Source organism: Phyllostomus hastatus, unplaced genomic scaffold (genome assembly GCF_019186645.2).
Source record: "Phyllostomus hastatus isolate PE091 unplaced genomic scaffold, TTU_PhHast_1.1 phas_contig_159, whole genome shotgun sequence".
NCBI classification, from domain to species: domain Eukaryota; kingdom Metazoa; phylum Chordata; class Mammalia; order Chiroptera; family Phyllostomidae; genus Phyllostomus; species Phyllostomus hastatus.
The window spans coordinates 3,177,431-3,202,981 of record NW_025333640.1 but is presented as its reverse complement, the minus strand read 5'-3'; the positions used below and the strand labels follow the sequence as shown (position 1 = coordinate 3,202,981).

At 57.5% G+C, this 25,551-nt stretch overlaps 1 protein-coding gene across 1 annotated transcript; it reads left to right on the top strand.

Annotated features, from left to right (window-relative positions):
- GNA11 (G protein subunit alpha 11) lies at positions 1-23,334 on the top strand. The gene is made up of 7 exons (XM_045831215.1): positions 1-379; positions 13,870-14,054; positions 16,102-16,256; positions 16,885-17,013; positions 18,899-19,028; positions 19,137-19,290; positions 20,616-23,334. The coding sequence occupies exons 1-7, from the start codon at positions 244-246 to the stop codon at positions 20,804-20,806; spliced, it is 1,080 nt and encodes a 359-aa protein (XP_045687171.1). The 5' UTR covers positions 1-243; the 3' UTR covers positions 20,807-23,334.
- Positions 23,335-25,551: the final 2,217 nt, after the last annotated feature.

Genomic DNA, 25,551 nt, shown 5'->3' with positions numbered 1-25,551 from the left:
CGCGCTGTCGCTCGGTCGCGGCGGCTGCGGTTGGCGGCGGCGGTAGTGGCGGTGGCGCGGACGCGGGGTGGCTAGGCTGGAGTGCGCGGCCGAGCGGGACCGGCGTTCTCAAGCAGCCGAGTGGACCCGCCGGCCCGGGGGCTATCGCTGAGGGCCAGGCGGGCGTGGACAGGGCGGCTCCAGGCAAGGGCCGGGCCGGGGGGCAGCAGCGGGGGCGGCCGGCGGGCGGCCGGGGCCGGGACGATGACTCTGGAGTCCATGATGGCGTGTTGCCTCAGCGATGAGGTGAAGGAGTCCAAGCGGATCAACGCCGAGATCGAGAAGCAGCTGAGGCGGGATAAGCGCGACGCTCGGCGCGAGCTCAAGCTGCTGCTGCTCGGTGAGTTAGTCCGGGCCTGCTGGGGTCCGCAGCCGACGGTTCTCGTGCTATCGGGCGGGGCCGACACTGTCGGTGCTGTCCACGCCAGAGACAGGGGCCTGGGGGTCAGTCCCTGTCGGTGCTGTCCACGCCTGGGGTCTGGGGCCTTGGGGTCAGCCCCTGCCTCTGCTGTGTATAGATCCCCAGTTTGCGGGGTCTATCCCTGCCTGCACTGCCCACTGTGGGGCCAGCCCCTGCCCGTACTGTGCACACGAGGTCTCAGGTTTCTTCAGAGCCAGTCGTTGTCACTATTATCCTTGTCGAGATTATGGAACCCTGTGGGTAAGCCCCTACCTCTGCTGTTCACATCCGTATCCTGGATCCTCAGGTTCAGCCTGTGCCGTCCATGGGAGATCCCTGATCCTTACTGGGTCAGCCCTACCTCTGTTCATGTCGGGCCCCCAGAACCCTGGAGGGTCTGCCCTCTGCCCCTTCTCACGAGATGAGCCCCCACCCTGCATAGGGCTGGCCCTCCCACTGTTTCTACCGAACTGAATATTCCCCCTCGTTTCCCCCAGCATCTGTTCAGGCCCAGACCTTTGGGTTGTAATCCGCAGACGCGCCCCTCACCTCCCAGGATCCCATCTCTGCTCTTCCCACCAGGTGGAGCCCTGTTCCCTACACGCAGGGCCTATCCCCCCCCGCCCCCCCATTCCCTCAAGCTCTCTGTGTCTCCTTAGCTCCCCGTCTCCCCCCCCCCCCCAGCTCCCTGATCCTCCCTTTCTCACTGCGGGGGAAAGAACTTTTTCCCTCCTGAAAAGGGAACACACTTTTGGGGAAAGACAGACTTTCTTCTCTTCTGGACGTTTCTGTTTTAGCTGGAGGTTGGGAGCAGGTGGGGTCCTAAGTCTTTGCAGGTTTTCAGAACTGGCCAACTCATCAACCTTCCCCAAGTCTTTTCGTTTGCCTTTGTGGGAGCTGATTCTCCTGGGTCCTCCTCCTCCTCCTTCCGGGAAGATTCCTGTTGGAGTTCCTAACCCCTCAGGGCACACCTGTTGCAGGGAGTGAGTTGGCCTAGCTGTCAGCAAAGTGTTGTCACCCCAAATAAGGGCTGTTGAAGGACTTACCTATGCTGTCAAAGGCAAGAAGGTCATTTACAAAACAGAAACCTGGGCCCTGCCCTTTATGAGTCCTGTTTCATTTTCATTCCTGGACTGTGGGGAAAGTTGGAAATGCTGGCAAGCTGCTGGGAGGTAGCTTTGATGGGCCTGGAGCAGGAGGTCGGGGAGTGTTTAGAGGCCTTGCGGAGCTCCTGATAGTGGATAGTGGCATTGGGAGGCAGCAAGTCTTGACTGAAATGCATTGCTTCTCCCACCTGCAGGATCCTCCTTTTGGTGAAATACTTCCCCTATTTTATTTTCCAAGTATATGTATTTTGATTTACCTAAAGACTATGAAAAGGCCATCTTTACAGAAGAGACAGGTAGAGAGTAATCTTAAAGTTTGGAGGAAACGTGCAGTGGTATTCGAGTGGCACTTAGAAGGACCTTGTGGTAGATGGCTTTTGCATTGGGCAGTAGAGTTTATCGTGGAAGGGCGTTGGAAATTACCACCAGCCGGCCTCCATCAGGGGCTGTGTGAGCCTCCAGGCACCCCCGCAGTCTGTCCATAGCATGTCTAGGCTTCAAGACTGATGTGAGGGTCAGGGCCACAAGTCAGCAGCCTGTACTTCTGTAGCCTTGGTGTGCCTCCGCATTCTCCCTGGGCCCAGAAGCCCCCCAGGAACCTGGCAGCTGATCTAGAAGCAACCAGTGTCTGCCTGAGGGCATGGAGAGTCAGCCACAGGGGCACCTGTGTCTGCATTTCCACTCTTCCTCTCCTGTGCAACTCTGGGGGCCCCTAGCTCACTGCTGCCTGCACAGTGGGGGCTCGGGCATCTGTCTCTTGAGGTTACATTCGAGGCATGGGGAGCAGATAAGACAGGGAGGGTGATGTGAGCTCACAGGTCCATGGTGAAGGGTTCTGACATGAGGATAGCTGTCAGTGCTGGGCGGAAGTCCAGGGGACGTGTGGGGATGGGGGCTGACCCTGAGGTGCTCCTTACCAGTGATCCTGCAGGCTTTGGGCCTGGGACTTTGGGAACCCTGGTGACCTTTATGTGTCCTGTCCTGAGTATATCAGGCAGCCTGTCCTGCCAGACTGAGGACACCTTTCTGGGAAGACTTTGATGACCAGAGGATGGGGTAGGGTGTGAGGATGCAAGGGAGGGCATCCTTACTGAGTACCCTCTGCCTGGTGCCAACCTGCTTATGGGACTCATTTCAGCCTCTCCCCTCCAGCAAGCCAGCCACTGGCCAAGGACTGTCCCCATTTTGCAGGGAGAAAATTGAGGGGCAGACCGAGCTTTCCAGCTGCAGTCTAGGCTGAAGGGGGCTTGTTTCTGTGAGGTTCTGGTGGTGTCTGCCTTGGCACCTGGGCTTGAAACCAGGGGGAGCAAGTCATCATCACTGGAGGAGCCCTTGCCTACTTCACCACGTCGGTCTGATGTCTCCCTGGGCCTGTGTGCACATGACCGGTGGGGTACTCAGCCTGGTGGGAGTTTTTAAGATTTTATTTATTTATTTTTAGAGAGGGGAAAGGAAGGAGAAAAAGAGAGAGAGAAATATCACTGTATGGTTGCCTCTCACATGGCCCCCACTGGGCCCTGGCCTAACAACCCAGGCATGTGCCCTCACTGGGATTCGAACCTGCGATGCTTTGGTTCGAAGCCCACGCTCAATCCACTGAGCTATGCCAGCCAGGTGATGGGAGTTTTAATGTCCCATCCCGGTGGCGAGGGTGACCAGCCTGTGGAGCTCTTGGAGCTATACTCTGGCCCCACAGACTGGGGGAACTTACAGGCTCTGTCTCCAGTGCCTCCCCCATGGTTTCTTTTTAAGATGGATGTTCATCACCTCAGAAAGGCATCTCTTTTCCATACAGCAGGGTCTCCCCCTCAGCACTGGGGACTTTGGGGCCAGATCAGCCTCCGTGGGGCACTGTGGGGAGTTGAGCAGTATCCCTGGCTCTACCCACCCCATGGGGGTGATGCCAGGTCTTCAGTGTCACAGCTCCGGTGTTTCTGGCTGTGCCCTTATTAACGCTGTGTCTGTGGTTGGGAGTGGGATGGCCAGTATGTCTGTGCTGCAGTCCCCACAGCGTGCATCACTCTCCCGTCCTGTGAACCAGAGCCCCAAGGCCCAGTTGGGAGCTCTGGGGCGGGGGTCCCAGGCAGGCGAGGCACTCTGCCTCTGGCATGGCCCTTTGCCATGGCTTTCTGCCTTTGGTAGAAACCACCAAGAGGGATCCCTTGTCTGTTCCTCCAGGCAGGTTTCCCATTTGAAACTCAGGGCCTTCCATGGGAGCCCGTTCTAGAGGCACAGAGGCCCAGCGTCCTGACCAGGCTGAGCCCAGTGGCTCCAGGGATTTCTAAATAAAGCAGGGCGGTCAGTTCCGCAGGCTTCCTGTCAGCCAGCTCTGGGCCCCACAGGGCGGTGAAAAGGCCTGGAATCTGGCCTGGGGTGTGGTGGCTCCGGAGGGAAGGGCGCGCCTCCCAGTGCTTTGAGGTGCAGAGTGGAGTGTGGCCCCCAGCTTCTGGCAGAGTGCCTTGGCCACATCCCCTGCAGACTGAGAGCAGAGAGCACCCTTGGGTGGCCTCTCGTTCGCCCCGATTCCCCTGGGGCTGTGAAAGGACCTCAACTCACCCCAGGAGTCTTCATGTACTTTAAATTAAATTCAATTAAATATTTGTGGCTGAAAAGGTCTGCTTTCCCTGGTGCAGTCCCTGGAAGTGCCTCAGGAGCCCAGACTGCCCTGGGGCCCAGCTCTCTGTTTTCCTGTGAGGCCCAGGAGGATGCCCAGTGCCTGACAAGGCTCTGGCCCCTTCCCTTGGGCCTGCAGGGCCAAGCCACTGGGACAGCTCCCCACAAAGGACAGTTAGTGTTGCAGGCGCTCAGAGCGTGGCCTCATCAGGTGTGTCACCGAGCTCTGGGGCCAAGGCTGGCGCTGCACTTCATCTGCACAGACACCCGTGCTTCCGGGCCTGGTTCTGTGTGTGCTGAGCTGTGCCGGTCACTGCGGTGAGACTGGAGGAAGTGCTCGGCCTCAGACATTTAACCACAGAAGGTTTCACTTTCTGCTTCTTATGGTGGAGCTCTCCTAGGTGCAGCCCCACACACCACTGCAGTCATCACTGCCTGTGGCCCTGGACATTCGGAGTGGCTCGAGGGAGACCACATATAGCTTAGATGAGGACCCCTGGCAGAGGGGTGCATTTCTCTCTTCTCAATCCAGGCCCTGGGCTAGGTGCGTCTGGTCCCGACCTGTGAGCCATGCAGGGTGGACAGAGCTGGATAGTAGTGGGGGGCAACGGTCCTATTTCTGGTCCCCCAAAGGGTGTTCCTTTTCTAGCTAGCAGCTGTGCCCTGTTCAGTGGGGACTGTTAGCCTAGGTAGCCCTGCGGCCTGGTGTTTGTGAGTGGTGGATGGGATTTGTTGGTGGAACTCAGGATGCTCACAGAACCAGGACCCCAGACCTCAGCTGATTGGCTTGTGGACAGTTGTTCATAGTCCCTGTGCCCTAGGCCTGTGGTCTCCCTGTGCCTCTCAGCCTTAGGGCCCTGGCCAGCTGTGGGCATGTCACCCTGCCCGGGCAATGCCTCCTCTTTCGATACCCCTTACCCCTGCCCCACCTCCAGGTCCTCACCACCCCACCACCATGTGTCACAGAGCCTCTCGGGCTTCAGAAATGTGTTCTGAGTGACTGATTTGTGATTGAATTCATTCCCCCCAGGCGGGCGGAATGGGAGTCACCTAGCACCCCCTGATGCCCCAACTTGCCTGCACGTGAGGCTCCCTGCTCAGGCAGCCCCATTACCACCTGCCTGTGGTCCTGTGCTCTGCCAGGTAGGCGCACAGGGATCCCGGGGCACAGCTCATATGTGCCTGTCTCTGAGGTCCCCCGAAGGGGACTCAGCTCAACCACCCCGAGACCTTCTCCATGGACCCCAGCCAGGGTGGGCAGCAGGGGAAGTGCTTGCTCCAGGGTGAGACCATGGTCACTCAGCCGTGTTTCCCAGGCTGGGCTCCTCATCTGTTGGATGGGAATGGTGCCCCTGCCTCTATGGTGGTATGAAATGGCATGCAGTGAAAGCTTTGCATAAGTTCCTTTTAATTTTTTTTTTTAGATTTTATTTATTTATTTTTAGAGAGAGGAAGGGGGGAGAGAAAATCAATGCGTGGCTGCCTCTCACGAGCCCCTCACCAGGGACCTTGCCTGCAGCCCAGGCGTGTGCCCAGACTGGGAATCAAACCGGTGACCCCTTGATTCACAGGCTGGCACCCAGTCCACTGAGACACACCAGCCAGGGTACAGAAGTTCCTTTTAAAAAGCTGCAGGAACTGGTGGTGGCTCAGTGGGTTGGGTGTTGTCCTGCAAACCAAAGGGTCACCAGTTCGATTCCAGTCAGGGCACAGGCCTAGGTTGCGGGCCAGGCTCCCAGTTGGGGGTGTGCAAGAGGCACCCGATTGATGTTTCTCTCGCACATGGATATTTTTCTTCCTCTCTCTCTCTCCCTTCCTTCCCTTCTCTCTAAACAAACAAACAAACAAACAAACAAATAAAATCTTAAAAAAATAAAGCTGCAGGAGTAGCCCTGGGAGGTGCGTGTCTATGCCAGGACTGAGGTGGGAAGTGCTAGAAGGTGCCGGAATGCGGTTTCTGTCCACATGTGACTCCTGAGTCTTGGTTTTCTCTTATATGAACTGACAGCAGTTTAGGATTATTTCAAGGATAAGGTGCTCTGGTGATGGGTTTTAAGCTGGGGAGCATTGTTGTTTTATTCACACTGTCCACACTGGCCAGCAGGTCCCTTGGCCAGTCCCAAGACAGGGAGCAGGCTTCCCTGACTTGCAGCGGGGTCCCCAGAGCTTGGCCGGCAGGGTTGGCCACCTTGGGACCTTTCCCGATCCCCAGCGCCTAGGTGGTGCTGTGGGAGGTGGGTGCACAATAAGCACCTTTCACGGTGCGGCTCCAGCTGAAACGGGCAGAAGCTCCCTGTCCTGTTATGATGTCTGTCTGCTCGTGGACCTTGATGGGGGGCGTAGAGCTGGAGGGACAGGAGTTGGCAGGTCAGACTCCACTGGGAGACCCCCGGGGGGTGGGAGTACAACCTGGGGGTGGGTCCTGTGTTTCTGCCCCATAATTCCTCTCATCTGAGTCGATGGTGATGGCAGCAGGCTGGGCTGGGCATCAGGGTCCATCCCCACCTCTGTCTCCTGGCCCTGGGCCCTGCCCACCCACCTGCAGCTGGGCTAAAAGCTGGGTGCAGAGTGGGTGGGACTGGTGGCTTGTGCTGTTCCCAGTCAGGGCCCAATCGATGTTTCTCCCCCTTCCTCCCTTCCCCTCTCTCTAAAAATAAATAAAGTCTTTCTTAAAAAAACACAGCATTTGGGGATAAAAATGGGGGCTCAGAAGACACCCACTGAATTGGTGGGCAGAGCCAGCGCCACCTTTGGGCTATTGCACAGTGGCCTCAGCTATAGCAGGTGGAGTGTCCTGACTGAGGAGTGTCGCACCTTGGAGGCCCCTGGGCAGGAGAGGTCAGCCCCCCACCCCCCACTCTGCCCTGGGTGGAGATAAGGCGTGATGAGTCCATAGGTTCGTATTTCTGTCCTACTTCCTGTCTCTTATCAGTGTAGGTGGCCGCTGGGGTGTTCTCTCTCTGGTGGCCCTGTGGCTGCTGGCCAAGGAGCACTTCCCCCAGTGCGCTTACGTCTTCTCACTTCCCTGCGGCAGCGGTTGTGGAACGGGAGAGATGGGAGTCCTGGGGGTGCGGGGAGACACTGTGGTTGTGAAGCCAGAAGAACCTAGTCTTTTGAGGTCCTATAGTTCTGGCTCTGTGACCTCAGCAAAGCCGCTTAACGTCTCTGTGCCTTGGTTCCCTCACCTGTCCAGCGGGAGGCGGGGTGATAGTTGCACCTCAGAGTGAACGAAGGAATGGATGAGTGGGGCTGAAAGGCGCCTGTAGCAGCTCTCCCCAGCAGCATGAGGGTTTTGTATTTTCTGCATCTCCCTGCATGAGGCCGGCACCCCTTTCTGGTCTCGGATCTGTTGACACAGCTCAAGTGAGGTCCGTGCTGCAGTCCCAGGCTGTGCTTGCAGGAGCCCAGTGCCTGGCAGTGCTGTGGCCTGGGCCTTCCTGTGGCCCCGGGGGTTCCTGGTTTCACCACCCACACCCCAGAGTGGTGGGCAGCCTGGTGACTGCCCCAAACTCCAGTTTCTGACAACGACATTCAGCGTTTACTGCCAGACCAAGGCCGTCTACTCACGGGGTGCGGACATGATGGCCGTGCACCTGAGTCTGTCAGTGGCATCCTTCCTGCGCTCCAGGTTGCAGCTGGCACTGGGCCGAACCCCCTTTGTCTCCCACATTTGGGAGCATTCGCCAGGGCTTGGAGCTCAGACTCACTTCCTTTAATCCAGTCCGAGATCTCTACCAGTTAGTGAAGGTGGGTCGGCGGCCCCCTCGCTGCACAGAGGGGCTTGTTTTCCTCCTCCTTCTCCAGTCGGTCTCAGTGGGGGCAGCACTCGCACTGCCCTCCTGGTGGCGGCAGGACTGGGTGAACTAGGGGGTGTCCTGCTGGCCTCAGCCCTGAGCTGTCCCCCAGCCCACTAGGCCCCATGGACGGGCAAGCAGGCGCTGTCGCCACCTTCCAGGAGCTCAGCTGGGTGGGGGGGAGACCTTCGACCCCTGAGCTGTACCCCTAGGCCTGCCCCAACGCCTGTTCTCAGAGTAACCAGAGGTCAAGTCCAGCCTGCCTTAGCTCAGAGGACCTGGGGGCCTGTGGGAGTGCATGACGAAGCCAGCACTGTGGATTGGGTCAGACTTAATCGGGGGACACTTTGTGCAGGCCCTTCGGTGACCTGTGCTAGGGGCTGGGGCAGGAGGCTGCAGGCAGACCCTTAGTTTTGGGGAGCTTGCCCCCAGTGTGCTGAAAATGAGAATTGCAGACCTCACAGACACAGAGTAAATGGCCGGGGTGGCCTTTGGAAAGAACGGCTGAGGTGTCGGGGTGCTGGACGTTTCTTGGAAACCATGAATTTGCGCTTCCAGTGCCAGGAGCTCTGTAGGGTTGGAGGGGAATGGCGCATGGGGGTGGTTTGTATTTAACAGGGGTGGGAGCGCTGGCACCCAGCTGCAGGTGCCCACAGACGTCCTCGCAAAATGCTAAGCTTGTCGTGTTACCAAGAAACCTTGGGGAGGCAGGGCTGGGGGTCCCATGGACATGAATTTGAGGTCTGACTGTAGCCAGGACCTGCTTGGCTTCCTTATGGGGAGGTGGCGATAGTGTCACTTCCCCGCAGTATCGCCACCTGAGCAGGCACCTGGACCCACAACCACTGTCAGGGCCCTGAGCATTGCCAGCACAGGAGGGACGCTTATGTCCCCCTCCCTATCCTGTTGCCCCTTCCAAGCACCCACCTACTCACCCTCCCTCTCTATAGCTGTCTCATCTCAGAAGTGCTCTGTAAACTGGACCGGAAGGCATATAGCCTCCTGGGGTTGAGTTGTTTCCCTCTTGGCACAATTCTGTGGCACATCAGCCATCGGGTGTGTCAACGGGGCTTCGTTGTCATCGCTGAGTAGTGTCCATGGTGTGGGTGGGCTACAGTTTGTGACTGTCTGCCCGATGAAGGACGTGGGGCCAATGCCACTTTTTGACCACTATAAATAAAGCTGCCTGGAATGCCACCTGTGGGTCCAGACAGCTGCCCTGTGCATGGTTGGGGCTCAGTGGGTGCTGTGGACCAGCAAGCATACTTGGGCAGAATGAGACCCATCTTGGGCGTCTTGCAGATTTTTGCTTGAGGAGGGGGCTTGCTTTTCTCAAAGTGGGGACAGCTGTGGAAGGGTGTGTGTGACAAGATCTCCTAGGAGGCGCAGGACCGAGTGCTGGGCAGGATATGTTGGAGGCAGGAGGGCACAGCTAGCTGACCAGGGCCCTGGAGAGTCTGCAGTGGACTGGGAGGGTGGCCATGGGGTCCAGGCAGGCTTCACACCCAGAGACTTCTCTGGGTAGGTGGACGTTGGTCAGGTGCATGGAGGATCCCGGGGCCAGAGATTCTGTCATGGGTGACACGTACTGACAAGATGTAGCAGTGGCTGAGTTGACCAGGAGACAGAGCAGCCAGCTCAAAACGAAGCCAGATCATCTGAAACAGGTAACGTGGGCCAGCATTGTGTGGCCCAGAGCCTGTCTCTCCCTTCCCCCTTGCCACAGTGGTGGCTGAGCACCTCTCTGGCCAGCCGGGCTTGTCCTGTTCCAGGGCAGAGGACCCTGCTGGCTCCTGCTGCCCATGCCACTGCTCCTGGCTTGGAGGTTCACGCTTGGAGCTGGCCCTGGCGTCTCCTCACTCCATCTCTGTTGGCCCAGAACACGGGTGACGCGTGGCGCCCTCTCCAGCAGACCTCCCCCTCTGTGGCTGCCACCTCCACGCCCTCCTTTCTCTGACCTTCCTCAAAAAGTGATGGCTGCCCATTCCACATCCCAGGCCACATCGCCCCTGGGGTGTCCCCCTGCCCAGCTTTACTGCCTCAGCTTTACTGAGACACCATTGACGTGGGGCATGTAGTAAGTTTAAGGCATATAACACGACGATTTGATGCAGATATGTATTGCAAAATGACTGTCACAGTTAGATGAATTAACACCTGCACCGCCCTGTGTGCTTGAGCTTTTTTTGTGCCCTTTGCCTCCTCTGGAGGTTGGTCATGGCTGCTGTTGTTGCAGTGTGGGGGGACTTGCAGACTGATGGCTGAGGGTTTGGAGGGACCTCCGTGACCTTGGCCACTTGTCTCCTGACCCCTGGCATCTCCAGGGGCTGGCAGCTTCTCATCAATCATGAGGTGGTGTTCAGGACCCCTTGACAGACAGGCCCCTGCACTTCCCGCCCTGTCCTGGGGCCCAAGCAGTGTCTCATACTGGTTGACGTGGGCTGCACGCATGTGTGCATGTATGTGTATGTGTGTAGATGTGTGTGCACACATGTGATGCACACCCCTCAGTGTGCCTGCACTGCCTCTGGAGAGCTCCATGGGGGGCTCTCATGATCACTTTTGTCCCCACTTTAAAACGCTGACACGAGCCCATGCCTTCCTCGTTCGGGCAGCAGTCGTGTGTCCAGCCTCCTTACTTGTCCCCACGGCGCCCTCACGTGAAAGCCGAGGCTGCCTTTCCTTCTCTGTAGTTGGGGCAGCGGCAACACTGGGGCCTTGGGGACCGAGGGTGTGACATGCCCAGCCTGGCCTCATCTGGGTGTGTGGCTTTCATTCTTGTACCTGTTCGCTGTGGCCAGTGAGAGACCCTTCCAGAAAGACCAGCAGGGCGGTTACCTTTGTGTAATAGCGTTTTGTTAGCATGGGGCTGAGCCTGTCCCTAACCCTGACCCTATGGAACATTGGGTGGTATCTGGGGCATCTGTGGTGGTCATGACAGGGGTGCTCCTGGCATCGAGTGGGTAGGGGCCAGGGATGCTGCTCAACACCGCACAGTGCCGGGGGTGACCCCCTGCCCCCAGGATGACTGTCAGCAGTGCCGGGGGCAGAGGCCCTGGTCAGGAGGAAAATACACACCAAGTGACCCTGCTAGTGCACCGCCCACCCCTCCCTGCAGCGCAGTCCCTCTGGGGAGACCTGGGGTCACGTGTGCGGACCCGCTGCCCTCTGCTGCCCCTGGAGCTCGGTGGGTTTGGAGCAGGTGGGTGTTTGGCGTCTCGTACATTTTGGTGGAGGAGATTGTCTGAGGTAGGATGGTGTGGAGGTAATTACCACTTGATGACAGAACCAAAGCCGTATTTATTTATTGCAGAAAGGGCCTGAGGTAGTTGATAAAGTAGCAGAAAGTGGCAGTTACGGCCAAGGTCCCTGCTTTGTGCTGTGTATCATTTGTGACTTGGGTCTCCCTAGTGAGCTCAGGCACCTGTGGTCAGTCACTCAGACGCTGGCCGGGGGGGCCCTGGCTGCAGGGTGGTGTGGTCACTGTGGGGCCCATGGGGTTGGCCTCTTCTCCAGGAATTTCTACTCAGAGGTTGGTGACAGACCCCTGCAGAGAGACTGCCCACACAGGCGGCGGCGGTGGTTCCCAGTGTCCAGGGCCAGGAGCTGCCTGCCTGGGGCAGAGGTTGTGAGCAGATGGCACCATGGACAGAGGTACAGCTCTGGCAGCTGCATGGAGGTGGGCAGACACAGGGTGACTCACAGAGGGTGCTGAAGATGAGCCTGGTGGGGTGGGTCCTGGCAAGTTTAGGGTGTTCTGAATCCCTAAAAGGGGGTAAGGGGCTCAGTCTGTGAGAGGGGACCTTTGTTGTGTTATTGAGTACGGTCTGAGACATTCTTGGAATTGAAAGGTTTTCTCTTGCTCTGTAATCAGATCACCCCAGAACTTAGTAGTTGAAGAGCCCGAGGGCAGGAATCTGCATGGCCCTGCCCGGGAGTCTCTCCTGAGGCTGCGGTCAGGCTGCTGGCTCTGGCCGTCATCTGAAAGCTCCCAGGCCTGGAGGAGCCCCTTCCACCATGGTTTCCTCACGTGGCTGTTGGTGGGAGGCCTCAGCTCCTCAGAGATTTGTGGACACATCAGAACCACTGCAGTCGCTGTCCCTGGGAGTGGGGGTGCACGAAAGTGGGGTGACCAGGGTGGTGAGAAGCGGAAGCAGAGAGGGCCCGGGCTGAACTGGTGCTGGAGTGGGGCTGGAGGGCTCGGAGGTGTGCGGGTCTCCCGGTCGAACGGCCTGCACTTGGGGGAGGGCCTCCTCTCCAGGTAGGGGCGGACGCAGCTGGCCCGGGGGCCCTTTTTGTGTGGCTTCCCTGACTTGGGTCTTGTGAGGCGGCAGAACCTCAGTGTGCCCCTCTCTGAGGTGGGGGGGCGGGCAGAGTGCTCACCCTAGAAGAGCTTGGTAGGCTGGCCCCTTGTGCTTTTTGAGGAAGAGATGAGACACAAAGGGGTTCGGTGAGGTGCCGATCAGCACGGTGGAACAGAGATAAGAGAGCGGATGTGGTGGTGGGAGGGCAGTGGGTGACACCCTCTGGGTGGACATGGGACACAGTGCTGTGGTCGCACTGGATAGAGCCATGGGGCACCTTGGGATGTCTTCATGCTGGGTTGCATTACAGGTTTGGGGCTAATGAGAAAGGAGCTTCTGGGAACCTTGGGGCGATGACCCTGTGCCCTGCGACTTGATTTGGCCCTCACTGCCGCTGCCTTGGATGCAGATACCAAACTCCTACCCTAAAGGAGACTGTTCTGCAGTTGGGGGTGCGGTGGGGGTGTCGACAGACATTGTCAGATTAGACTGGGATCCAGGGTAGGCTTGGGAAGGGGCTGAGTGAACACCGAGGGAGACGTGGCTGGTCTTCCTGACTAGGTAAGGAGATGGCGGCATCTGGTGGAGGGACATGTAACTTCTGGGGGCCTTCACGCCCTCATCTGCAGCCCTGTTAGTTCCGACCTGTGCTGAGCCGGACCCAGTGTGGTGGCTGCTCGCCTCCCGTCACTGTGGCCCAGCGGGCACTGCAGGGGACAGACCTGCCTTCGTGTGCCCAGGTGCTAGACGTCCTCCTTTCTCATTCCCTTTTTATTTTAAAGATCCTGTTTACCCTAAGATTGCGTTTTGCTGTGTATAATGTACACTTTTTTGTACATATTTTTGAGGGAAAAATAAGGATGTGTATTATGCATGTTACACATGGGGAATACCTGAAATACCTTCTATCTGTTCTTGTGTCTTGTAATTATTTGTTACATAAAATTTTTTGTATCCTAATATGTTCAAAAATAAGTGCTAAAATTCCTTTATAATACCAAAAAAAGTATTTAAATAAAAATAAATAAATAATTGAATTAAAAATAAATGAAGACTTTTTTCCTGAAAGTTTGGGCCAAAAACGTGGGGGCACATTAAACTCGGCAAAATACGGTATTTGCTTTTAGAGAAAGGGGAAGTGGGGGAGGAGAGGGAGAGAAACATCGATGTGCGATGTGCAAGAGAAACAGCTACCAGCTGCATGCCTCTTGCACGCCCCCAGCTGGAGACCTGGCTCGCAGCCCGGCATGTGCCCTGACTGGGCATCAAACTGGTGACCTTTCGCTTTGTGGGGTGATGCCCAGTCCTCTGAGCCACACCGGTCAGGACTGTCTTCCCTTTCTCTGATCCTTAGCGTCCTCTTGTGTAGGATGGTACAGGTGGGAGGATGACTGAGGTGGATCTCAGGGAGGTGCCTCAAAGAGTGGTCGCCTGTTGGTCAGGTGTGTCCTGTGTCCCATCTGAAGGCCAAGGCCCCTGCGGCCAGGAGCACGTGTCCCAGAGGCTCGTCTCCTGGACCACTGGGTGGAGACGTGGTGGGGACATGGCGAGCTTGCGAGCTGTCAGCATGTTGTCCACTGTGCTTTCTCACTGGGCCGTGTTGCATGTTGCAGGCACGGGCGAGAGTGGGAAGAGCACGTTCATCAAGCAGATGCGCATCATCCATGGGGCAGGCTACTCCGAGGAGGACAAGCGGGGCTTCACCAAACTGGTCTACCAGAACATCTTCACTGCCATGCAGGCCATGATCCGGGCCATGGAGACTCTGAAGATCCTGTACAAGTACGAGCAGAATAAGGTGAGGCTCTAGGCTGTTGGGAGGCACCACCTGGGCAGCACACGGGCTGCAGGAAGCGGTGGGGAAGTGCTGGGCCTGCACTTCCTGGTGGAACCCCAGCCTTCCCTACCAGGTAGTAGCGCCCCCATTCTGTGGGCTGGAAGCCGTTCAGTGGGTTAGTTGCCTTGGGGTGGGCTGTGTGAACTCCTGATTCCTGGCCCCTCAGACCCCTGTCCTACCAGGTGCTTTACACACCATATCTGACCCTCCTGGTGACCCCATGGAGGTGGCACTTCCCTTTTTTTTGTCTTAAAGATTTTTAAAATTTATTTTTAGACAGAGAGGAAGGGAGGGGCTAAAAGAGGGAGAGAAACATCAGTGTGTGGTTGCCTCTCATGCGCCCCCTACAGGGGACCTGGCCTGCAACCCAGGCATGTGCCCTGACTGAGAATCGAACCTGTGACCCTTTGGTTTGCAGGCCCACACTCAATCCACTGAGCCACACCAGCAGGGGCTTTTTTTTTTTTAAGTAACAGCTCTGTTGAGATGGAATTTACATACCATACAAGTTACCTTTTAAAGTGCACAACTTGTTTTTAACATAGCCACAGAGAGTCATGCACCATCACCTTTATTCAATTCCAGAACATTTCCATCTCCCCAAAAAGAAACCCTGTTCTCATCAGCAGTCACTTCCCATCTTCCTCCGCAGCCCCTGGCCACCATGACCCCACTTCCCATCTCTGTGGATGTGCCCATTCTGGACATTTCATGGAATTTGAATCACACCATGTGGCCTTTTGTGCCTGGCCCCTCTTACGAGCATCATGTATCCGAGGTCCACCCACATTGTGACGAGGGTCAGAGCTTCGCTCCTTTTCAGGACTGAGTGATGTTCCATTGTGTGGATGGACCACATTCGCCCATCAGTAGACATTTGGTTGTCCCCACTTTTTGGCCTTTGTGAATTCTAGTGCTATGACATTTGTAAACAGGTTGTTGTTTATCCCATGTCCATTGTCCATGTTCTCCATGTCCATTAATTTTAGAGAGGGAGGAGTGGGGAGAGAGTGTGAGAGAAACATTGACGTGAGGAAGAAACATTGATCGGTTGCCTCTTGTACGTGCCCCCACCAGGGACTGCACCTGCAACCCAGGCATGTGCCCTGACCTGGAATCGAACCCTCGACCTTAGAGGGTGATGCTCTAATCAGCTGAGCCACACTGGCCACAGTCGTGAACAAGTTTTTCTTTGCACACCTTTCCTCATTTGTCTTAGGCGTGTACCCAGTGACGGTTTGCTCTCCCCAGGGGCTGTTCCAGCATCTGGTAGTCATAGCTCTCGCTGGTGACCTCCCTCAGCTTTACTTTTGTAGATCTGTTTTGGGGGCTTCTCACACACCCAGCAGTTTTCCCTGGGTGAATGCATGGCCCGGAGTCCATATCTGTTCAAAGGAGGCTTAAGTCAGTCCATTTACTTTTAGGTCTGAGAAGGTCAGTCAGGTTTCTGATGTGTCTCTATGGGTGTGTTCTTACCTTTACCCCAATCACAGGTTTTCAGGGACCCCCACCAGTCCTGCCACCCTGGCTGTGAGGTCACGTGTATGGGGCCACTTTGAGCCTGTGGCCCGCTGGGTCTTGGTTGGCATGATCTCTTCCGGCTGAGGCTCATCAGAGTTGGTTCTCATTTGGACCACAGATGACCCTCAGCATCTAGGACAGAATGGGGCAGACTGCAGCCTGTTTCTGTAAATGCAGCCTTACTGGCACACACCTCCCTCACCTGCAGAAGCCCCCTCCAACACATGGGGACGTGGGGGCTGGGCAGCCCCTGTTCCGAGATGCCTCAGTCTCAATCTCGGGTTTGCTTGAGGACCTACCCCTGAAGGACAGCTGTGGCCATCATTCTTGTTTCTTTCTCTCTCGTGTTCATGCAAAACTGGAGTTGGTGGCTCCAGCTCTGGTCAGTTGGGTGCTTAGTGTCCAGCCATGTCCTGGAACGAGGGGTGCTCCCTGTGTGTCCAGGCCCGTGGAGAGCCCATGGCCTTTCTCTCTCCTGCCCTCGTAGGCCAATGCGCTCCTGATCCGGGAAGTGGACGTGGAAAAGGTGACGACCTTTGAGCACCGGTACGTCAACGCCATCAAGACCCTGTGGAACGACCCCGGCATCCAGGAGTGCTATGACCGGCGGCGGGAGTACCAGCTCTCCGACTCTGCCAAGTAGTGAGTGGGGTGCTGCCCGCCTGCCCTGCGGGAGAGTGGGCTGAAGGTCACATGGGTCCTGGTCGGGGGTCTGGGAAAGAGAAAGGACTGTGGGGAAACTGCGGCAACCTGGAAGAAAGGCGGACTCGGTCAATGACCCTGAGAATGCTGACTGATTAGCGTGATGGGTGGGCTAGACTAACAGAAGACTTTCATGGTGGGGAGACTGGGTGTGTGCTGGGTGTTCCTGTTGAGTCTCTACAACTTTTCTATGGATCTAAGACAACCCTAAAATAGTAAGTTCGTTTCTGGAAAGTCACCCCTCTAGCACAGCAGCCTCTCTTGGAAACCCTGGCGCTGGTCCCCTTTCTCCCAGAGCAGCTGTCCTGGGGCAGCCGTAATTGGAGAGGGCCTCCCTGGTCGGCATCATTTCTGTCCCATGAGACCCAGCAAATGACCTCCTCCATACTGTCCGGATCAGGGTTGGGGGGGCCTTGTCCCATCTTGTCCTGAATATTCCAGGCTGCTTCCGCCCCTGCTGGAGAGACTCTCGCAGGCCCCTCCCGGCTGCTTTGAGGGCCGGTGGTGGCTGGGATGTCCCCTCCTCTCATGGCCTGGCCTGAGCAGCCCTGTCCCTGTTCTCCTGCAGCTACCTGACGGACGTGGACCGCATCGCCACCTCAGGCTACCTGCCCACCCAGCAGGACGTGCTTCGGGTCCGTGTGCCCACCACTGGCATCATCGAATACCCTTTCGACTTGGAGAACATCATCTTCAGGTGCCCATGTCCTGGCTTCCCGAGGGCAGTGGTGTCCTGGAGAGCCCTGGGGCTGCTCTGAGGGCTCTTTGTTCCCAGACTCTGAGCCCCATGGTGGGCAGCAAAACATGCATTGGACCTGGTCTTCGCCCCCAGGGAGCTTCTGATCCAGAATGGGAGATGAGGTCTATAAATAAGTAACTGTCCCCAAGTGCCAGAGTGAGCCAGGCCCCAGTGGCTGTTGGAGGCTGGCCAGAGGCGACCTGCGGGAGATGGCCTTCTGGTGGGGTCTTCAGGACGGGCTGTGCATGAGGGAGGGTGCTGAGCAGTGCGCAGGAGTGGGAAGTGGTCTGGAGTTCCTACCAGCACAGGGGTGCTGTGGGGAGTTGAGGGGTCCTGAAGGCCTCTTGTCCAGCTGTATGTCATCCAGCTGTGCCCTTGTCCAGCTATGCACTGGTCTGGTTGTGTGATCACGAAAGACAGGCCAGGGCCCTGGCACCGACCTCATGGCCCGGCCCCAGTCGGCGCTCTGATGTCCTCGAAGGATGGCCTGAGTGCTCCAGTGTACTAGAGGAGCCTGGTCCCAAGGGGGCTACCTCTTGTGGGCCTGGCCCCTGGGGGCCTGGGTTTCAGCTCAGCTCTACCGGGGAGGCTCATGCGCCGGAGAGGCTATAGCCCCAACACCATTGTCCCCGATGGCATTCCCAGACTGGCTGCAGCTGCCAGTGTGTGCTTGGCATCCAAGCACAGGGCTCTTGGTCTGTCACCACTCTCTCTCCTTTCACAGTCACCCTGGCACGTCTGCCCTCCACCTGTGCTTGCTGGAGTCTCCTCTCAGAAATCCCTGCCAGGTGGACTCGCCTCTGTCGGCCTTGGAGGGCCGCCTGTGCTTCAGCCCTGTCTTCCACTTGGGGTGTGGGGGGGATAGTTGTGGGGATCTCCACCTTCTCCAGCTCAGGTTGGGGGGCTTGAGGGCTGTTCTCCTTACAGCCTTTGTCTTCCTTTTTAAAAATAGTCTCTTTGCTCGTTATTGGAAACCCAGGGAACTCACCAGCAGGAAGGAGAAAGCCCTTGTAACACACTGACTCTCAGACGCCATCCTGAGTGCCCCCCCCCCGCCCCCCGCACCTACCCTTTTGTTTCTGGACCCATTGTTTCTTGCTTGCTTCTCACGTTGGACAGGGAACTCCGCAGCCTGCTCTGTTCACCCGGTGACGGGACGCCCAGCTCCGCTCTGTGCAGCCCGCTCTGCGCAGCTGTTCATTTCCTAGCAGTGACTGACGCGTGTCCGTCAGCGAATGCCCCTTGGTCTCTCTGGGTGTCCCTGTTGGGGAGGTCGAGACTGGGGCTAGTGTTTTACAGAGGATGCTGCGTGGTGACCAAGGAGGGGAGGGGTTTCCTCACGAAGGGGGATGTGGGGTTGGAGGGTGGGCACATCGCAGGTCCCACTGGCTCCACGCCTCACACCCAGCACACGTGCCTGTCCTCGCACTTTAGACCAGGGCCTCCTGTCAGGACAAGAATCCATGGCTCTTGGAGCCAGGTGTCAGGCCTGTGCTGTTTTCTCCTCATTCCCACAAATACGGGGGCCTCTGCTGGCTCCCACAGATAACAGGGGTCCTCATGGCTCTCACATTTATTGGGGATGCTCGGCTCTCACAGGTATTAGGGGGCTGTTGGAAATCAGACTGGTATTGAGGGGCCCTTGAGGCTCTGACGTGTATTGGAAGACCCTCAGGGCTCCAATGGGTACTGGGGAGCCCCTGTGGCTCTGGCAGGTGTCGGGGGCCCTCAAGGCTCCACCAGACACGGCCGTGCTGGCGAGAGGGGCCTGCTGGCAGAAGTGGCAGTAGTTCCGTCTGCAGAGCCCAGCACTGAGTCCCTGCGGCACTCCCGTCCCCTGCAGGATGGTGGATGTGGGGGGACAGAGGTCCGAGCGGAGAAAGTGGATCCACTGCTTTGAGAATGTGACGTCCATCATGTTCCTCGTGGCCCTCAGTGAATACGACCAAGTCCTGGTGGAGTCGGACAACGAGGTGAGGCACCCCTCCTGGTGCTCGGCCTGTGGGGAGAGGGAGGCCGTGGGCAGAGGGGAGGGCTCCCCCACACCGGGCCTTGTCAATCCTGGAGCCTTCCCTCTGTAGAACCGCATGGAGGAGAGCAAAGCCCTGTTCCGGACCATCATCACCTACCCCTGGTTCCAGAACTCGTCGGTCATCCTCTTCCTCAACAAGAAGGACCTGCTGGAGGACAAGATCCTGTACTCCCACCTGGTGGACTACTTCCCCGAGTTTGATGGTGAGCGCCAGGCTGTCCTCGCCTCTCTGGGCCTGGGGCTTCCTGCGTGGCCCCCGCAGAACAGGAGGCATTCTGGAGACCCAGGCCCACTGGGTCTATTGGGCAGGCAATCTGGGTGCCTCCAGAGCACCCCCTTTGCCCCTTCAGGCCTTGATGTCCTCATCTGACAGCCAGGAGGGCGGTTCCCTCGGGCCAGTGCGTGGTTGGGGCCGGCCAGGACTTCCCGGGCCTGGAGCTGTGTTCTCACGGTGTCGTCCAGGGCTCTCCCAACACCTGATGGGCAGAAAGGCCTTGTGTCCCCAGGGAGCACTGACTGCGGGAGGGGCACCCCACAGTCAGGGCATAGCAATAGGAGGGATGTGCTAGGGTTCACGGTTCCCAGTCCCCCATCCAGGGGCCTGGCCCTGGTTGCCCATGCTGAGCGAGTTATTCTTGTGGACTCAGTGGCCTGGCCATGGGGAGGAGCGTGGTGCTGGGAATGAAGAGTGACCCAGGACCACCGTCCCAGCACCTCCCTGGATCAGCTGAGCTAGTAGTGGAGGGCAGACAACTCGTGTGGACCATCCTACCTGCCTTTCGGCACCATGCTTGGTCATGCATGAGCTGTAGCTGTTCATGCCCCAGCGTGCTCAGCCACTCCCTCCTCCCAGGACAGGTGGTGCTGCCTATGCTGGGAGCCTCATAACCTGGGCTACTGGCTCCTGCCCTGTAGACCTGAGTGAGGCCTGGCAGTGGTTAGGGTGCTGGGCTCTGAGCTCAGCCCTCTGAGCCCCTTGGGTGGGGCGGCACAGACAGGGAGTCCCTCTGGTTGGGGGTTTGCTGGGAGGGAACAGTGAGGATCATGGGACCAGCATTTCAGGGTGAGTGCAGACCGTGGACTAGGCAGGAGGGACATCACAGGCAGGGAGGGGCCTCTGGGCAAGGATGTGGACATCTGGGGGGACAGCCAGCACGGCCGTGAGAGGTAGTGGCTGGGGTGGCAGCTGTTTGTGTGTGCACATGGGTGTGTGTTTGTGCATATAGGTCTGGGCATGTGTGCACGTGCCGGTCCACCTTTGGATGTGGGGGTGTGTGTGGTGCGGTGTGAATGGGATGGAATGAAGTGAGGCTGGGAAGGAAGGTTGGCCCCAGTTTGGAGCAGTGGTGGGACCGGCTTTGGGGGCCAAGGGCCGGTGCAGACCCCTACACACGCCTGCACACACAGCTGCCTCCTTGAAGCCACATCTTGGCCCAGGAGCCCACGGCGTACGCTGCCCCGTGTGGCTGGCATGCCAGTGCCTGTCCCCTGCACGGCAGGCCTGACTTACCCGCCTCACCTCCCTTAGGGCCGCAGCGGGACGCACAGGCCGCCCGGGAGTTCATCCTGAAGATGTTCGTGGACCTGAACCCTGACAGTGACAAGATCATCTACTCGCACTTCACTTGTGCCACCGACACGGAGAACATCCGCTTTGTCTTTGCGGCCGTCAAGGACACCATCCTGCAGCTCAACCTGAAGGAGTACAACCTGGTGTGACCCTGGGGGGCCCCCGGGACAGGCCCTCCTGTGTGACGGCGTGACCGCGGCTCTGCGCGCGGAGGAGTTGTTTTTTTGTTTTTTTTTTTTCATATTTTTAACAAATGGTTTTTATTTCACAGTTATCAGGGGATGTACCTCTTTCTTTCTATATACTCCGTGCACCTTCTCACCTTTGTCAGCAGCACAGGCTGCCTTTTTCTGGCCTTGACTGTGGCTCGCCTTTTTTCTAGAAAAAAGTAGAAAAAAGAAAAAAAAATGAGACAAGCAGAGATGAGACACGCGAGCGCCCTGCCTCCCGCGCCTCCAGGCCTCCCTCAGTTTCCCCCACCCCAACCAGGGCCACACCTTTGGGCCACCGTGGGACAGAGCCGCCCGTGGCCCTGGTCCCTTGGCGTGGAGATGTGGAGACTGTGACTGACTGTTCTTTCTTCCTTTTTTTAAGTTATTGCCATCCTCACAACTTTGCTGTGTTCTTGCTCACTGGACTCCAAGAAGTGGGGGTGGGTGGCACCCCCGTTGCCCACCCTGGGAAGTGCCTAATCATTTTTTTAAGGGAAAACAAAAAGTGTACGGGCTCCTCTGCGGTGAAGGAGACGTCGGCCGACCCTGTCTCAGCCTCAGGTGGCTGCCTGGTCCCCACCACCCTCTGAGAGCCCTGGGGCTTCGGAGGGGTGCTGGGCGGTGTCTCCAGGGCCATCTGGTCTGCTTGAAGCTCCCCCTGGCCTGGTCCCTGTGCACCCGACGGCCACGTGCTCACCACCCAGGCTGGGGACCGCCCTCGGGAGTCCGCAGGGCCTGGGCTGGGAGGGGGCGCCCTCGGACGGGCCTCCCTCTCGCTCTCATTCCATGTTGTAGTCAGTTTGGAAACAGTGATGACAGTGGGCTGGGGACTTTTTCAGAATATTCTCAGGTCTGTCCCCACAAGGCAGAGAGAAGTTGAGGGAGAGTCCTGTGGTGGTTCCCAGGCACGGTGGCCTTCGTCACACACACTTGCTGACCCCTACTCCCTGAGCCGCTGGGAATCAAGTAGGCAGCGGGGGCACTTTGCCCAGAACTGTCGAGGGTTGCCTAGGAGCCAGCAGCTGGCACCTTGGCCCCTGGGCGGCCTCCAGGCCGTGGCCACTCACTGAGCCAGAGCCACAGGCTGCCTGGCCTGGTGGCCCCTCCCAGAGGAGCTTGGAGGGAGGACACAAGCAAAGGGCTGGTCTTTTGTGGGGTGGAGGTGGCATTTCACACGATGTAGACTGAACACTACAGTGTTTGCTTTTTGCACACATGGGAGGGGAATGAACCGCCAGCCACGTGGGCCCTACTCATGCGCCTGCACCGGACGGTAGCGGGCTGCGTGGCCTCGCCATTTGGCACCATTAACAAACACAAAGGAAACAATGCAAAAATGCAGCCCTCCTAGACAGCCAGTTGCTTTCCCTCTCCCGGTCCCACCAGCAGGACAAAGCCAGGAGGGCCTCGGGGCAGTGGGGAGGGGAAGGCAGGCAGCAGTGGGGGCGGCTGCATTCCTGGTGATGAGCCCCATCCAGGGGCAGAATGGCCCCGCCATTCCAGCTTCTCAGTCAGTTTTCCAAGAAGGGTCCTTTTTGTGCCATGTATCTATTTGAGGGGGTTGAACATAATCCCCCATTCTCACCCTCAGTCGGGGGAAGCAGGTGGTGCTGTTGGCAGTGGGCCTCTCAAAGGTCCAGATCACAGAAGGGGACCTGGATTGGGCTTGATGGGTGGTGTGAGCATGTCAGGGAGCACCCAAAGAACCAACTCCTCTTAGAGAGGGGGTAGTGTGCCAAGCCTCCCACAGCCCAAGGCTGGCTGGAGCGCCAGACCACCCCCACCTGGGTCTTCTGGAACCCCGTGGGCCCCACCCCACCCCAGGAGCTGAGGGCAGGGCTGCCCTCTGTCCCAGGGGAATCCAAGACCAGTTCTGTGCCAGTGTCAGTGCCATCCAGGACAGGAGGACTTGGTCCCTCTCTGGTCCCGTGCCAGGTTGGATGATGTCTTTGATTTTTTATCCTGATGAACTGATGCTCTCTCTCGTGCCAACCTCCCTGCACCTCCCACTGTGTCAGGTCACAGTACAGCTAATGCCCCCCCACCTCCCCGCACCCAACTCCCTGAGAGAGATGTCCTAGTGCCAATGCCCCCTAGTGGCAGTGCGGGAACTTGCGGCCAGTGGGGTGAACACTGTCTGGTTATACTTGTATATTACAATCCTGATTTCAGACGATTTAAACCTTAACCTATTTAAAAAAAAGAATATTATATAAAAATGCTGTTTTTAAACTTTTGTCATTTGAAATGCATGTATTGTCGCGCGTGCTGGGGGATGGGCACAGTTAGCTCCATGCCAGCCTGTGGCAGACAAAGGCTGGCCCGTCCAGACTGCGGGACAGCAGGCTCTGCTCAGTGTGTTGGGGCCCTGACCCCTTAATCCAGAGATAACTGATGGAAATTGACTTTTCATATCTTTCTCCTGAAATGAATTGTTTTAAATTGGAATAAATCTCGTTCCTAAATGCTGCGGCCCCTCTGGCTTATTTCCTGTTGCTGGCCACAGGCATAGATGGGGGGCAGCGGAGGGGCCCTGAAGGTCCCCAGGATGTCGCCTGGTCCCCTGTGGGTAACCTGGATCCTGGCGCCTTCCGGCGGGAGTCTGAGCTCACCGGAGCCATAGCTGCAGCTGCCTCAGGGAGGCCTTCCACCCTGGGCTGGGACTGGGGCACCAGGGGCCCTGCTCTGAGGTCCTCTTACTTTGCTCTTCAAGTTCACTCGCCTTAAGGGCTGGAGCATCCTGTGAGAGAGGCACCTCCTTTGTGGGGGGCAGGGACCAACACGCCACTCACAGTCAGAGATACTGGGAAGACCAAGCCGCCCACCTTTCTGTAAACTGAAGATGGATGGCAGGCTGTCTGCTGTCTTTTTTTAGTTTTTTTTTTTTCCTAAAGGTTTTAATCATGATAAATAGACATAACATAAAACTGACCATCAACCATCTTGAAGTGCACGGTTCAGTGGCATTAGATTCACAGTGTGGTGCTGCCGTCCCCACCATCTAGTCCGTCTCCAGAACTTCCTGGTCTTCCCAAACTGGAACTCTGTCCCCATTAAACACTAATCCCCGGGCACCCCCATCTGCTTTCTGTCTATGAATCTGATGTCCTCTAGAGACCTCGTGTGATTGGAATTATATGGTATTTGTCCTTCTGGGTCTAACTGATTTCATTCAGCATACTGTCCTCCAGGTTCATCCGTGCTGTAGCAGGTGACAGAATGTCCTTCCTTTTTAAGGCTGAACAGTATTCCCTTGTCTGGCCGGACTACCGTCCATTCATCCGTCGGTGGCACTTGGGTTGTTTCCCCCTTTTGGCCATATGGATAATGCTGCTGTGAACAGGGGCGTACAAATCTGAGTTTCTGCTTTTACTTCTATTGGGTAAATGCTCAGAAGTGGGATTTCTGGGTCGTAGGGAAACTGGGACTTGGAGGAGCCGCTGTCCTTTTTTCACGGCAGCTGCCCCACTTCACATCCCCACCAGCTGTGTGCAAGAACTCCAGCTTTTCCCCACCCTCCTCCTCCATCAACAGCACACCCTTGAAGGCTCCCTGTGTGCCAGGCACCGTCCTAGGTGCTGCAGGTACAGCGGGGGTCGGGGGGAGCAGTATTTGTCACCATGACTTCATCGATGGAGAAAAAGCAGAGCAGGGAAGTGGGATGAGCAACAGTGGCCACTTCAGACAGGTTGTCAGGAAAGGCCTTTCCGAGAAGGCAGCACATGAGCAGGACCCTGCAAGACACGCAGGGAAGGAGCCGTGCTGTGACCTGAGGGAAGAGCTTTCCAAGCAGAGGAAGCAGCCCGTGCAACGGCCACGGGGCAGGCCTGTGCCTGGCATGTTGAAGGAACAGCAGAGAGCTGACTCAGGTGCTTACGGGTGCCCCTGTGGCTGGCACAGAGGAAAGGAGAAGAGGGAGGAGGTGAGGACAGGGAGGGGACAGGGGCAGGTCCTGCAGGAACTTGTGAGTGACAGGACTTGGGGTTTTCTTCTGAGTGAGGTAGGTGCCCTGGAGGGCTGTAGGCAGAAGAAGGAAGGACAGGACCCAAGTTGGGTCCTCGCAGGAGCTAGCCCTTTGGTGCCTGCTGTGGGGAGGATGGACAGGAAGTGGGATGCAGGGCCTGACTTGGGTGCTCACAGGGTGCCCTCTGGTGGCTGACATGGGAAGGACAGACTGGGGGGCAAGGATGGGAGCCTGGGACCAGGTTGGAGGGGGACTGAGCTGTTGCAGGTGGGAGTTGATGGGAGCTGGGCTAAGTGAAGCCTCAGGAGATAAGCTGGACTTGGGAGGTCGGTTTGGGAAGGGATCCTGGTTGAGGCTGCCGGTGCATGTGGACGTCACCTAGACTTCATGCCCTCTGTGCCCAGTGGGGGCCGGTTCCACTTACCTGCTGGCTCTATCCAGCATCCACGCAGAGGAGGTCCTGTCGTCGCCCCGGTTCCACACGGGAAACCAAGGCAGGGAGAAGTCAGCCCCTTGCCCTGACGGCAGGCCAGTGCTCCCCTGGTCTCAGCACCAGCTGCAGCCTGTCCTGGTTGAAAAGGCAAAAAGGAAACATGTAGTCCTCGTTACAGAATCAGGAGTGTTTCAAAACCGAAAGCCTTTAGAGCCAGGGTCCTACTTTCAGGAAGCTGCCCGGCCGGCCAGAGACAGGCACTCAGCGCCCATGCCGTGGCTGTGT

Excerpts from the sequence above, each read along its gene's own strand:
- GNA11 (XM_045831215.1), top strand. The coding sequence starts at position 244 with ATGACTCTGGAGTCCATGATGGCGTGTTGCCTCAGCGATGAGGTGAAG. Across the intron at positions 17,014-18,898 it reads TTGGAGAACATCATCTTCAG|GATGGTGGATGTGGGGGGAC; the intron begins GTGCCCATGTCC and ends CGTCCCCTGCAG. Across the intron at positions 19,029-19,136 it reads TGGTGGAGTCGGACAACGAG|AACCGCATGGAGGAGAGCAA; the intron begins GTGAGGCACCCC and ends TTCCCTCTGTAG.